Here is a 15,807-nt window from a genome sequence, read left to right as displayed (position 1 = left end):
TGAGATTCTTGCCGAATCCGAGTTTGCTGCTCCAACCATTACCAAACTAATACCCAAAATAATCGGAATAGTGACTAAAATATCACTGTTCTTTAATTTTTTTATTTAAATGTCATGTCAACAGTATTAATTTCCAGTATGCCACGTGGGCAAGTTCGCTACTTGGGGTATCGAACTTGATTGTAATTATTACACCTGCACGTTTCTGCCTGCCACGTCACATGGCAGACATGCAACGAAGTTCACTGCCCCCTAGCGAACTTCGTTGCATGTCTGCCACGTGTCATCGTGGTAGGTGAAAACGTACAGGTGCAATAATTGGCGAGCTTGGTGTTCACTAGGAACGTGACACGTCAGCAAACTGAGTTCGCTACAGTGGCCAGCGAACTTGCCCATGTGGCATATTAAAAATTAACACTGCTGACATGGTATTTAAAAAAAAAGTTAGAAAATAGTGACATTTTGATCACTGTTCCAAAATAATCCTTAATTGGTAATCTGATTTTTTAATAATTATATATATTTTTTGGGTTGATAGTTATTATTCTGCGTCGGTCCCAGATGTTTTTTAGCTATTGGTCTATTCCAAACTTTCCCTCACAGTAAGGTTCAGTTTTCCGTCAGCTTTGTCACAGTTCTGTCTTTTTATTTTCTTCGTCAAACTCGTACTAACGAATATTCCGCTGAATCGAAACGTCGTTAGTTTCTGGGACGACACCTTCGGATCCGAGATGAGATGGTTTCCTTGGATTTTGTCTTGTGAATGATATTCACGTTCACAAGTTTTGATTTTTCTTTCCTTATTTTCGTTCCCATTTTTGGGGTTTCGTTCTTCTGTGTGTTGTGATCCTAATTTTTTTCACCCGATTCTGATACCATGAGGAAAAAGCTCGATACACGTTTCCCTGCTGTAAGTGATTTTCTACTTTTTATTTCTCAATTTTTTTTTTGTCTTTGCTTAGTGTTGTGGTGTTTGGCATCCCGGAAAACCGTGGAAAGTGACATAATGGGTGTGACTGTAATTTAGTGTAACTTTTGAGATTTTTTTTTTTCGTTTGGTAATTGAAGTATATTGGTTTACAGTGATGTGGGTATTTTGGAGATGTATCTTGTTAGTTTTAGGTGATTGGCTTAGTTTGGCTTCTGGGATTGTTTTTGGCCATGATTTTGGGTTCTATGTTTACAGTTAGTATCATAATTAGTGATGGAGGCGGTTTATGTTATGTGTTCTGGTTTTGGATTATTGTGATTGTGTTACACTTTCTTGTTTACATGGCATTGAACCAACCTCTATGGCCCTCCCCCTTTGAATTATCCTTATGATCTGGAAATATGAAATATGCAGTGAGCAATTTGCTATTTTGTGAATTCCATTAATCTCCTGTGATGGCTAGAGAGATATTATTGTTCCTTTGTTGTTTTTACTGCAGCATAGATCTCTTATACAAAGTATATATGTACAAAAAACATGATTTTTGGCAAGGTTATAGGTTAATGATAGTCCTTCGACATATCCCTTATTATCCTAATGACTTGAAGTGAAGGTGGTAAAATATATGTTCATAGCATAACAGGAGTAATGCTATTATATAATACAATCTGAGAAACGGATTGGTTAAAGAGAATAGAGCAGTTCAGAGGAGAATAGCATTGTCCAAATTGAAGACATATGTGTAGATGTAGTTAAAATTGTTTTGCCAGCTGCTGCTATATTAAGTGTATTTTTATTAAAATCAGAGAGGAAGGGAGAGAGAGAGGCGAGAACGATTGATTTGTTGAGAGCGAAAAGAGAATAAGAGGATTATAGGAAGGAAGTAATCTTTTTTCTTGTTTATTCCCTTCAGCAGTTTGACTTCTATAAAAAAGGTTTGAAATGTTAAAACTTAAAATGGTAAAGACAATAATTGCTATTCCTATCTGGTACTAGTCAGGATTATTTGATACCTATATAATTTTTTAATTAATGAACGCTAATAAATGCTAATAAATGCCTAACATTCCTTTCCCCATCAAACGAGACTTCTCTCAAGTCAAGACGCAACGTGTGGCGTGTGAATGGGTCAGGTGGATTAGATACGACTGGCTCGGGCCGTAGCGAGTAGACCTCCGTAGCACCAAGTTCCTCCTAATGTAAAATGACCGAGCTTTTGCATTGATGTCTGTGGACAAACCTCTTGTAACAGTTGAAGCATTGTCTGCTGTGATGTTGCATTTGCATCTCTTCCTCTATTAGGCATTTGATAGGCAGCCATGGACAAGGGATTAGGAGGCGGTAGGAGCTATACGGCTTGGTGCTGCCTAGGGCGATAGCTGAAATGGCTGGTTGCTAAGGTGCAGCTCGCTGAGTTGAGTCTCATACATGCTTGCTAATGCGAATGCGGCATGTAGCTTGACTTGTTGGTGAGTTGTACTCCTGAAGAGTACAAGGCTCAATTGCAAGAAGTGCAACAACTATTTAGTGCTACAACTGCTGCCATCTTCGTGGACATTCAAACCAAATCAACCTTACAACAAAAAGCATCACCAATCGATCCAGACGTGATTAGGGCCTCTTTGCCACCCTTTAATGTGAGTGACCAACAATACCACCATCACCAATCGATCCAGCATTAAGCATCCTTGGCAGAGCTTTGCAGTAGCCCACACCTTTGGATGTTGTGCCATTGCATGGACATACTCTCTGCCTCATGTTCCCACATTTCTCCTTAGGTGAATTGACCTTTTGGCTATTCATTGGGGAGAACTATTTTTAATATTAAACGCCCACCCAGAAGATCGACTACTGCTGACCATGCTGCATCTCGATACACTTGCGTGCTGCGGCCACTTGGGGCCAAAGTTCGAGGGAAGGAATGATATGCAACAAGTCATCACGCGATATCAAATTAGCATTTACTAGCTTCCATTAATAAAATGATTAGATTCTTATCAATTAATGTTGATTAGTGTCAATCAACATTAGCATTTATTGGCTTTACCTTTTTTAGCATTTCAATTAGCATGAATAAAATGATTAGATTGATATCAATTAGCTCTGATTGGTATCAATTAGGATTAACGTTCATTCGCTTTACCTTTTTAGTATTTCAAATTCTTGTTATGAAATGCCAAATGGCTGAATGGAATTAAGAAGAAGAAAGTACTTCCTAGTTCCTTCATGTCACTCTTTCAATCTATTCTCTCTCCCATTCAATCTCTCAATCTTGCCTCTTCCTTCTCTGTCTTTTCCCTGCAATTCTGGGCCCCTACTCCCTCTTTTAGAAATTGACTTTACAAAACTCCCTAGAAATAAATATTAGAAGACCATGTATAGAATCCATAAAAACAATCTAACCTCATAAGTCATTGCATACCTGAGGGCGTAGAGACATCCTTAAGCATCATGCTTACCCTCCAACCAACTACACTACAACATTACATAAATTGCGCACTACCATAAAGTTTTGCATCCTTGGTTTACCAAGATCTTTGAAACACAGAGAGAAGTTGTTCCAAAAGGGGCAGTCTTGTGCTATAATGCTCCTGTTATGTGCGGGGTCCAGGGATGGATCTATAGTATAGTAGGTAGCCTTATCTTGCATTTGTGAGCGATAGAGAAATTGTTGTGAATTGAAAAAAAAAATTCCAATATTCCCAAAGCACACTAGACAGCTTATTCCAAAAAGAAAGTAAATGCCAGACAATACGAAAAAAAATACATCACTAACATTTTGTTTTGGGGCTTTTGGAGAGGCTTGGGTGGGTTCTTTTCTCTTTCTACATAGAAACAGTCTTTTGTGGTGATATTTAAGGGCTTTGGCAAAGTTGAGGCAAATGTTTGTGAAATGTGCAGTTTTTGCTGTCCTTTAGTGCATTTGGTTGGAGCAGAGTGCACACATCTTTATGGGTGTATCCCACGTTCCAACTTATTATGGGGCAGGATTGTGTGTTTTTGTGACATCCCTATGGTTCTGTGTTAGTGGCTTTTTTAAGGTAGTTCCCATATCTAACATGAGTAGATATTGGGTAGCTTTATTGAGTCTTGGATACTTTGATACTTATGCTCTTTCCTACTTTACTTTTTTTGCTATGGTGGATTCCTTATCCTTTATAATCCTTATGTGCATACTTTTTCTTTTCTTTTCATATTAAAAAATAAATAAAAAATAAATAAAAAATAAATCGGTCACTGTTTCTAAAGTGGAACCACATAGCACATATAACAAAACAAATTAAAATATAAAGATCTGTATGAGGTCTGCTGATCTTAAACATGTCATTTGTGTTAACCCTATTAACTATCAAGTATTTCAATTATCCAGACTAAACATGTTTTCTGTTATATTGATATGTTGAAGATTTTTCTGGATGCTTTTATCTTTCATAATGCCCTAGAAGATTTATCTGAATAGTAATGACTGTCATTAACGCTTGCTATGATCTGTTTGCTGTTTAAAGTATCAATACTGAGAATTAGGTGGCAAGGGCATAGCATTTCAAATTTATAGTAATATAATATTGAGTCTTGATTCACTTTTCTTCTGTTATATTACCATTCTAAATATTAAGTTGAGTGAATTTCTCATGTTTTTAACTTGTAAGCTGGTTTGATAACTTCCTCTGACAATGTCATTTGTATCAGAATGCAATTCTTCCTTTAGGGAATTTGCAACTTACATCTAATGAATCTGGGAGAACATGTGATAGTATTACTGCATTGGGGGATAAAATCCATTTGTTATTTTTATTTAATGATACTTATGGTTACTTTGTTTGCCTTCCTTCTAGTTATTTATTCGAGTGCAGAGAGACATACCAATAATTTTTTTTTTTAAATATTTCAAACCCAGGTGTTGGGTGAGGGGGTATGGAGACGGGGCTAAGTTTTTTAGTTGAACCATACTGTTCTTCTTTCCAAATAGGAGTGTTAAAATAAATTAAGATTCTTTCCTTTTCATTGTTTAAGGACTTGAATATAAAATAAGATGTTGTGTATTAATCTGATACAAAGAGTTACAATATATAGAGACCCTAATGGCTTAAGTGAGAAGCCCAGAACTAATCCAAAGGAATAATATTTACAGATAGGAAGTAATCTAATCATATCTAATCATATCCAATCATATCTATTCTAACACTCCCCCTCAAGCTGGTACGTATATATTGTGAGCACCAAGCTTGCTACAAATGAATTCAAGCCGAGGACCTCTAAGAGCTTTAGTGAAGTCATCCGCTAGTTGATCATTAGAGTTGACAAAAACTGTCTTGATTTCTCCTGACTGAATCCTTTCTCGAATGAAGTGACAATCAATCTCTATATGTTTGGTTCTCTCATGAAATACAGGATTAGAGGATATATGTAGCGCAACTTGATTATCACAAATGAGTGTCATGGCTTGTTTCTGTTCACAAAGACGAAGCTCCTGAATCAACTGCTTTAACCAGATTAACTCACATGTAGTAATTGCCATTGCACGATATTCAGCTTCTGCACTAGATCGAGCAACAACAGGTTGTTTCTTGCTCTTCCAAGAAATTAGGTTTCCTCCAAAGAAGACACAATAGCCAGAAGTAGAGCGTCTGTCTGAGGGTGATCCTGCCCAATCAACATCTGAATAACCACAAGTTTCTGTATTTCCCTGATCTGAATACAACAAACCTTTTCCTGGTGCTCCTTTGATGTATCGGAGGATCCTCACAGCAGCATCCCAATGAAAATCACAAGGGGAATCAAGGAACTGACTAGCCGTATTAACAGCGAAAGAAATGTCTGGCCTAGTCACCGTAAGATAATTGAGCTTCCCAATTAGCTTCCGACAACGACCAGGATCAGATAACAGCTCCCCCTGTCCGGGCAATAACTTGACATTGGGATCCATGGGTGTATCAATTGGTTTACACCCCAACATACCAGTCTTTTCTAGGATATCCAAGGCATACTTCCTTTAACAGATAGAAATGCCCTGTCTAGATTGTGCTACCTCAATTCCCAAGAAGTAACGCAACTTCCCGAGGTCCTTTGTTTGAAATTGACTGAATAAATACTGTTTTAACTGACGAATTTAAGCTTGATCACTCCCGGTGAGGATGATGTCATGAACATAGACTAACACATAGATGCACTTACCAGGAGACGTGATCCTATAAAATACAGAATGGTCAACTTTACTGCGAATTAAGCCAAACGCCTGAACAGCAGAACTGAAGCGACTGAACCATGCCCGAGTAGACTGCTTGAGACTATATAAGGATTTTCGAAGACGACACACTTTCCCAGACTCTCCCCGAGCAACAAAACCAGGTGGTTGCTCCATATAAACTTCTTGTAAATCACCATGAAGAAAGGCATTTTTGATGTCAAGTTGAAGGAGTGGCCAGTGACGAACAGCAGCAAGAGAAAGAAATAGGCGAACTGACGCCATCTTAGCGACTGGAGAGAATGTATCGCTATAATCAAGGCCGAAGATTTGAGTAAAACCCTTTGCAACTAGGCGTGCCTTGAGTCGATCAACATGGCCATCAGGTCCAACTTTCACAGTAAAAACCCAGCGGCAACCAACGATAGACTTCTCTGGAAGAGCAGAAACAAAGTCCCAAGTGCCATAGGAATGAAGTGCAGTCATCTCATCAAGCATCGCTTGGCGCCACCCGGGATGGAAAAGTGCTTCACTTGTGGTCTTGGGAATAGAAACAGAAGAAAGACTAGAAACAAAGGTGAAATGAGGTGGAGAAAGACGATCATAGCTCAAAAAGGTATAAAGAGGATAAGGGTTACGAGTAGTATGTGTACCTTTTCTTTGAGCAGTGGGAAGAGCCTCTAGTGAAGGAGCCGGAGGGGAAGAATCAACAGCAGTGGGCGATGAGTCAGCAAGAGTCGAGTCCACAGGAGGCACAATTTTGCGACACTGATAGGTGAGAAGTGGACGGTTCTCAGGTATAGAAGCAATAGGTTGCTCATCTGGAATAGAAGCACCTGCAGCTGGCAAAGACAAGTCAATAAAAGGAACAAGAAGAACATGATCAACTGTGACAATTGAGATGAGATACAATTAAAGGCTTGTTGATCAAGAAAGGTGACATCAGCGGAAACTAAGTAACGCTTAAGATCGGGAGAGTAACAACGATAGCCCTTTTGAAGACGAGAATAACCAAGAAAAATGCATTTAAAGACTTTGGATGTTAACTTGTCCTGACCAGGAGTGAGATCATGAACAAAACAGGTACAACCAAAGACATGTGGGGATAGAGGATAGAGAGGAACATCTGGAAGCAATAAGTTATAAGGAATGTCATTATTAAGCACAGATGAAGGCATACGGTTGATGAGAAAACAAGAAGCAAGGACTGCATCGGCCCAGAAGTGAAGAGGAACATGCATGTGAATAAGAAGAGTCCGTGCAGTCTCAATGAGATGTCTATTCTTACGTTCAGCTACTCCATTTTGTTGTGGAGTGTGAGGACAAATAGTTTGGTGTAAAGTACCCTGTGTGGCTAAGAAATTAGAAAAGTCAACAGAAACATATTCCTTAGCATTATCACTACGTAAAATACGAATAGAAGCACCAAATTGAGTATGAATTTCAGCAGAGAATTTTTGATAAACAGAAAATAACTCAGAACGGTATTTTTCATTAAATAAAGGGTTTGTTTCTTCTAAAGTTACTTTAGTTAACTTCATCTAATGTTCACCGAAACGACGTCGTTTTGGGACGAAAATCATGGTGTTTTTGTAATTTTAATTTATTTAAGGGTTATAATAGTCTTTATCATTCTAATTTTTTTATTTTTCAACTCCAAAACGACATCATTTCAATGAAGATTAGACAAGTTATCTAAAGTAACATTAGATACTTTTTTCCCTTAAATAAATCCAAGTACAACGGGAAAAATCAGCAATAAAGGTAGCGAAATACCGAAAACCTAAAACAGACACACTATGATTAGGACTCCAAATATCTGAATGAATAATTGAAAAAGGAGCATCAGCTCGTTTATTGACTCGATTAGCAAAGGAGGAGCGTATGTGCTTTCCTTTGCTGACATGACTAACAATCTAAAGTCTGAAGACCGGATAAAAGAGGAACCATCTTCTGTAATTTTGAAAGACTAAGGATGCCCGAGGCGACTGTGGATGAGTTGTGGAGATTATGTGAGAGAACAAGCAACGGAAGGACTCGGCACAACCAGGTAGAACAGATCCCGTGACTCACGGCCCACTCTAATTGTCTTCTCTGTACCCGGGTCCTGCACAGAAACATAATGGTTTGAGAAGCTGACAATACAATTTAGAGAGTTGATCAATTTACTAACAGATATTAAATTATAAGGGATGTTAGGAATGTAATAGACAGATGTCAAGGTCAATGAGGAGGTTGGACAGATTTGTCCAATCCCATGAACAGGAGCCTTAGTGCCATCAGCAAGAGTAAAAGAGGGTAAATTATCAGAATATGTAAGGGATGAAAAGAGTTCCTTGTTAGAATAGATATGATTAGATATGATTAGATTACTTCCTATTTGTAAATATTATTCCTTTGGATTAGTTCTAGGCTTCTCACTTAAGCCCATTAGGGTCTCTATATATTGTAACTCTTTGTATCAGATTAATACACAACATATTATTTTATATTCAACATGGTATCAGAGCCTCGTGTCTCGGGTTCGATCCTCACCGCCCCCCACTTTCTTTCAAGTGGAATTTCTTTCTTCGCACAGGTAGGTGGGCCTGTGTATTGTCCATCCTTCAAGCCCAATGGACTTTCGTGTGAGGGGGTGTGTTGAGATATATAAAACCATTAACGTAGCCTCACCTAAAAGCTTAAGCTTTTAGGTTGAATTGGTTCTTAACATAAGGAATGAGATCTTTTAAAAGAATGCATTATCTGATAAAAACATTGATTTGCAGGCTCGGATAAAGAAGATAATGCAAGCAGATGAGGATGTTGGAAAGATAGCACTAGCAGTTCCTGTTTTAGTGTGTGAGTCGCTTTTACCTACTGCCTAGTTAACTGGGTCTTTTCTCTTCTATGTTGTTGAATTCACTCTTGAATTTTTTACAGCTAAAGCTCTGGAGTTATTTTTGCAAGATCTTTGTGACCGCACTTATGAAATAACTCTTCAGAGAGGAGCAAAGACCATGAATGCATTGCATTTGTAAGTCAAGGAATATTTTGATATTTAATTTTTTCTTGAAGGAACCCTTAAGCTTGTCCATTCATAGACTTAGTTTACCTTGTGCTGAAATTTGATTTGCTTGTTAAGAATTGAGGTAGCGAAATTTCTGTTCCTCATCAGATTATGCTTATTTGCTGCCTTGTATATAGGTGACTGTTAGAACTTTATCAGAATAAGATAGGAGAAAGGACCAGAGATCTTTTGGCCCAGAAAGAACTCTGGATTTTCTGTATATATGTTAAAACGGAAATGACTGTTACACCGAATGAAACAAAGAAGAGTACAAAAATTGAAAACACTGTTCCAATTACAACAGGATTGACTAAGAAAGGAGAAGAAGAAATTCAGATTCAGTACTTTAGACAGGTACTGGTCTCTCCCAGCTCAAGATTTCAATTCACAGCCTATCATTCCATGTGCCTCATTCCCTATTTAACCCACTCCTCTAACCACCTCAGCCACCTCTTCAGAAACCATCCTCTCCCTTCTAACAGAACTTCCCCCTACCAGTAGATTATCATTAGGAATATTCCTCTCCTAGCATACGCCTTCAAAGGGGTCTTATCAGTGACTTCATCATTGAGATTTTAATGTAGTTTGTTCTTGACAATCATCTGGTATGTGCAGTTTGTGTTTTCTTCTGTATTGTGTGCTACAATTAAACAGGAGAGAGCTATTACTTGCCTCTGTGACAGTTTGATAACCCAAAACCCTTAGGAGTTGAAGGCACGGGGGAATGGGGAGCTGCAAACATCCCTAGAAGTTAAAATTTACTTCCTCTGACATCTGTTTCCACGTTCATAAATTGAACTATGTAATATTCAGGATCTGTTTAATTATAACACAAACCCCTTCTCTTTCCTGCTTTTCCATCTCATTAATGTTTTTAATATACAGTAATTGTAGTCTAACCAGTGGGAAATGTAAATTGCAGAAAACATTGTGTACAAAGCTATAATGTCTTTGACTTTCTGAGAGACATCGTCAGCAGGGTTCCTGATTATGGGCATGGACATGGACATGGACATGGACATGGCCATGGCCATGGCCATCCTGAGGCTGGAGCTGATGATCGTTCCCTTCCAAAGAGAAGGTTCGAAGTCCAATGGCCTTTATTTTTTTTTACCTCGTTTGATTTATCAATGTATATAAGCAAGTAATGCAGTTAAGAATGCTACATTCTACCAGGAAAGCTGCTGGTGATGATTGCAATGACAGTGATGAAGAGGCTAAGAGGAGTAAGATGGTAATTGCACTTTTATGAAAAACCTGGGTAATACTTACTAATTATATTTCTTAAGTGATGGTAAAGTATTTTGCACGCCCCCACACACATGAAACAATGGTGCAAAAATTGGTTCACTTCATGTAATAACTCGTTGGATAAAATCATTTCAGTTAATTCTAGCATTGAATCATTTCTCGTTATGATGTTGAAGTTGCACCCTAAATTTTATAAAATTTAAATAACCACAAATATGGTGATCAATAATTGGATATTATCTTTTGTTTTTGAAGTTCATATTTTACATGAAAATTTAGTATAAATTGATGGAGTTGAAAGCAGTCTTGGATTGTGTGAAATTTTATGTGCATAATGTGAAGTAGTTGATGATATAAACTCGAATCCAGCAGTGGATCTGATGAGAAACTCTTCTAGATTATTCTCTGGTATGATTGTTTCGATCATAAAATTTCACACATTACTCCAAGATCATTATCGACAGTATGAAAATGTCTTATGATTCACATATAAAATGATATTCAAATAAATGAAAGTATCTACCATCCGGCCACAAATTTATTCTTGTCTAAGTTTTCTGAAATGTTGCATGACTGATTTACTAAATTCTTGGAGTGGTTTGTGTTAAGTTCTATTTGATCCCCACCCTTATATGCTTTATTTCTGACAAGGTAGATTCATTGTGGAATTTATCTTATCCCAACCTTCTGTATTGATGTTCCTAGTCAACTTTTGTTTTTATATTCTTTTTTTTGTTTTTTTTGTTTTTGTTTTTAGCTTAAAATTCTTGAGCTTTAAGTTGTCAAACAATATTCTTTACCATCCCTTTTACATTTAATCATGCAATGATGTCTCTTACAGAAAAAAACTTGACATCAGTAACATAAAATATTTCCACTTAATACCATTGCATAGAAAGTATATTTTCATGATATTTTGGGTGCTATGTTTCTGACTCTAAAAGTTATAATCCTAAAACCTATAATACTTGCACATTTGCTTGTTAGTCTTATTCTTTCATGTTACCATGTCTAATACGCCAAGGTTTTCCAGAAAAGCTGATTTTTAGTGCGATTGATAATTGTAAATTTAACGTATTTGTTTGTCATTTATGGACCAAAAGACAATATGAATACTTGTGAGGAAGATAAAAAGTGTCCTGTGAAAATGTCTTGGTCTTGGACTTCTATTGTTTTGTTCTGTAACCTTTATGTTTTATTGCAGCATGAGTTAGGCCATACTGGTCGAGGAAGAGGCCGAGGTAGAGGAAGAGGCCGTGGCCGAGGGGCTCGAACTGTAGAAAGAGAGACCTGTCACCAGCAGCAGGTTGAATCTGAGCCCTGCTCCTCTGTTCAGCAAAGTATCAAAGATGTCCCTAATGCAAGTATGGCAATAGATAATGATCCAGAATCCAAGGAGTTACCAAAGGAGAACATTGTGGTTCCTGAGGAAAGCTCTCAATCTCTCCGTAACATTGATCTGAATGCCAACATAAATGAAAATGAGGAAAAAAATGCTAGCATAGCATTTCAGGCTTCATTGCCTGAACCTGCAATAGAGACTAAGCATGAAGAACTTCCAGGATGGTCCCTTTCTGACGTGGACAAGATGGCCATTGACACTATGCAGCTTGCAAACCTTAGTAGTCGACTAGAAGAGGATGAAGAAGATTATGATGAGGAAGGGTAAATAATATACAGCAGAATAAGTACATACTAGTACTTGATGACTATCCTCTAGTAATTAGAGCATCCCATGCTAAATATCTTGATGACCCCTCTCTTCTTTATCTGGTATGTCTTTGTTTTAGTGTAGGTGTAGCTTTCTCTTCATAAGAGTAATGTTAGCTTATTGCACTTTTTTTTTTTTTGGATACAATGTTGTCATTGAGGTTCGAACTTATAATCTCATACAGATTACTCAAATTCCTTAACACTAGACCAATTTCAATGGCTTAGTTTCTCGCATATTTTAGGCTTTAATTGGATGTTGTTAGGTGACAACGAACTTGCTAGTAAAGGATCAACCTTTTAGTAAAGCTCGGTTACTAACTGATTTCATTTTGTTATGTTACTTAACATATTTGTTGGCTGATAAAATAGTTTTGAGATATTTGTTGTTAGGTGACAACCTACATGCTAATACAGGATCAGCCTCTTGGTAAAACATTGTTGGAAGCAATTGCTATCTTAATCCAATAGTGTTTTTTCATTTTGTTTATTACCTAGTTGAAAAATCGTGAGTGCAAGTCTTCGTAGTTGAAAAATCAGAACTTTATGCTTAGCTCTGTATTAGAGTATATCCAATATTTGAATGATATATAATGGATATTTCGACAATGCGGGCAATTCATTATTAACAAAGAATTTGCAATTATCTTCATTAATTAGGAAAATTGTAGTGTCCATTCAAGCGAAGAGGTCCAATTACAAGCTTTGATTCTGTAGTCTCTATTCCTGTTCTAAATCTACCAATTAAGAAAAAAATAAAAATAAAAAACCAATCAAGCAAGAAATTGTAGCTAATTAAGAGATTTTTAATTAAGAAGAATAGATTAATGATACAAAAGCTGACTTGAATGTAAAAGGGAAACTCCCACTACCAGCCATAAACACGAGTGAGATACACAAACGAAAAGCCAAAATCATAGTAATCGGAGTCGATATATATCCTCGATTACACCAAAAATAACTTGAAGGGTATATATATATATTTTTTGAAATATTACAATTGGTTTATTGCTTCGCAACTAATCTGATTCGGGGCGGGTCTAGGATTAAGGCTTTAAACTCCTCCCAAAGGTGGTACTGGGGAGATTCAAACACATGTTCTCACTTCCACCTGCTTAGCTCCCCTGCGCCAACTGAGCTACTACCATTTGATTTGAAGGGTATATTTTTATTTGTGGATTCATGCATCAAAGAAGGGAAGAAAAGCATGTTACGCCATGCTTGTGGACTATAAGGAGAACCTGAATTTATGTCCACGAAAACATATAAAATCGATCAATAAGAGTAAGATATCAACATACTGGTTGGGATAACTGAAAATCGTTGTATGAAAATAATTGCAAACAAATAAGAATAAATTCTATATCAAAAAATTATATGGCTTATTTGGATGAGCTTTTGAAAAAAGATATTTTTTTGTACTGCTTTTCTAATAGTTTTTTTTTTTTAAAAGAAGAAGTTATTTTACATTGTTTAATTAAAAAAAATTGGATATCAGATTTAAAAAAAACATTTATACAAAATATTATTAAAAAATAAGAAGTAGAAATTGTATTTAGAACTTATTTTTGCTTACAACCTTTTATAACTATTTTTTTTATCCTTGAATCAAAATTAAATTAACGGTTAGAAAATGACAAAAAAAAATTGTAAATATAACCTACCTTATGTTATTATTACTATTAATAAAATAAAAATAATATTAATATTAATATTAATATTAATATTAATAATCATCATCGTCGTTATCATTATCGTCGTTATCATTGTTGAAACAAGATTTGGTTGTGAAGGTAATAATGATGGTGGTGACGACACCACTTATGTTTAAGTTGGGACAAATTTGTATTTTGAGAAAAAATATTAGATCTTTTTAACTTTTATTTATTTTTTATGAAGCCACATATTTCAAGATTACGAATTTTTTTAAGCTAGCTCCAAATATTCACCTAATAGTGAAACACTTTAAACAAAAAAAAAAAAAAACTATCCAAACGGGTTTTGATTCACAGAACGTTACAATGAAAAGGGCACATAATTCGCAAGGATGTTAATTTATTCCTTTTTCTTTTTTCTTTTTTAAATGCAATCATTGTGATTCTTGTAACTCTATATTGTCTCGACCCTATAACAAAGAGCATAAGGTAGTTTAACAAAACACACCCTGAAGAAATCCTTCTTTGCTACTTATTTTCTCATATGTATATATTCGGTTATTTATGCTTTTCGGTTAATTTCATATTTTTGAAAATTAGTTTAATTTAATTTGTTTTGTTTAGTTTTGTGCAACATAATTAACCATAATTATTTAATGTTAAGAGTAAACATATATTTTAGTCTCTAAAAAGGAAGTGTTATATCCAGTGTTTTAAAAACTGGATCGAACCGGCCGGGTCGACTTGGGTCTTGGTGACCCGGTGGGTTTCCCAATTCGAGCTACCTTTTAGACCGGTTATGCAGTCGACTCGGTTTGGACTGGTCGACTCGACCGGGTCTTAGTGACCCGGCGAGTTATAGGGGACCCGGTTTGGACCGGTCAAAGGTTTTTTTTTTATAAAAAAAAAAAAAAAAAAGTGCTATAAAATGAACGACGATGTTTTTCAGCCTGAGTTTCATACTTTCATTTAAAAAAACCTAAATCACTTTCATATCTTGTCGATTGTCGTTCTTCACTGGCTGAGATTGACGTCACTCTCATATCTTTCTTTTTTGTCTTAACTCTTAAGGCTGCATAACCATTTGCAAGACGAAAATCAGTGACTGAAATTGAACAAGTAAATCGTTGTTATATATTTCTCATTGGGATTCTAGTCACCCAATCTGCTCCCATTCCACAACTGGTTTGATAATTTTGGTTTATTAATCAATACCCAACATTTTGTCTTTTCTCTTTTGCAATTTTTCATTTTAACTTTGCTTAAGTTATTATTATTAATTATTGTTGTTGTTATCACCTACCTATGTGTTTCAGAGAAAAAATCAATGGAAATATTTTGAGAGCTCTATTGATTTAAAAAATCATGCCTTTGTTAACAAATTGACAATGATCTTTACTAAACTGAATATTCATATTTTATAATAGCATAGCCAATTAACTATTTTTGATGAACCAAATTAGAAACATTTTACATGAAAAATGAGGGATGTATATATTAATAGTTTTCTTATATGAATTTTTAATATAAGTAATATATTTACATATTTTTAATATGTGATTGTGAACAGTAAATCCGGTTGAACCCGGTTGAACCAGTGATCCAGTACCTCGACCGAATCGATGACCGGTCCGAGTTTTAAAACACTGGTTATATCACCTTGGTTCCTAAAAGATGGTAGACATGCCTCAATTATCGAAAATAATATTAAAACCATTAATCTATGCCCAAATACGAGGGATTAAATTTGATAAGTACACACAGCCCGAAGAAATCCCTCTTTGCTCCTTATTTTTCGTCTATACAAACGGTTGTTTGTGCTTATTTCGTAACAATGTCAGCTATTTTCACATTTTGAAAATTTTGTTTAAATTGATGTTGCTATTATGAAAGAAAAATAACAATAGATGAAGGAGAATGGAAGAGAGGACAACACAGGAAAATATTGTGATTTGGCAATTATGGCCTACATTCCCAGTCGTGATTCCATAATGATTGGTAGGTTCTCCAATCTATAATTATGTGA

At 36.0% G+C, this 15,807-nt stretch overlaps 1 protein-coding gene across 1 annotated transcript; it reads left to right on the top strand.

Annotated features, from left to right (window-relative positions):
- The first annotated feature begins 645 nt into the window (after window positions 1-645).
- On the top strand, window positions 646-12,413 carry LOC133298229 (uncharacterized). The gene is made up of 6 exons (XM_061497485.1): window positions 646-910; window positions 8,885-8,957; window positions 9,039-9,132; window positions 10,088-10,246; window positions 10,342-10,399; window positions 11,621-12,413. The coding sequence occupies exons 1-6, from the start codon at window positions 878-880 to the stop codon at window positions 12,083-12,085; spliced, it is 882 nt and encodes a 293-aa protein (XP_061353469.1). The 5' UTR covers window positions 646-877; the 3' UTR covers window positions 12,086-12,413.
- Window positions 12,414-15,807: the final 3,394 nt, after the last annotated feature.

Source organism: Gastrolobium bilobum, unplaced genomic scaffold (assembly GCF_033153095.1).
Source record: "Gastrolobium bilobum isolate Gb01-03AN ecotype WA unplaced genomic scaffold, APGP_CSIRO_Gbil_v1 utg3544, whole genome shotgun sequence".
NCBI lineage: Eukaryota > Viridiplantae > Streptophyta > Magnoliopsida > Fabales > Fabaceae > Gastrolobium > Gastrolobium bilobum.
This window is presented reverse-complemented; position numbering and strand designations above follow the sequence as displayed.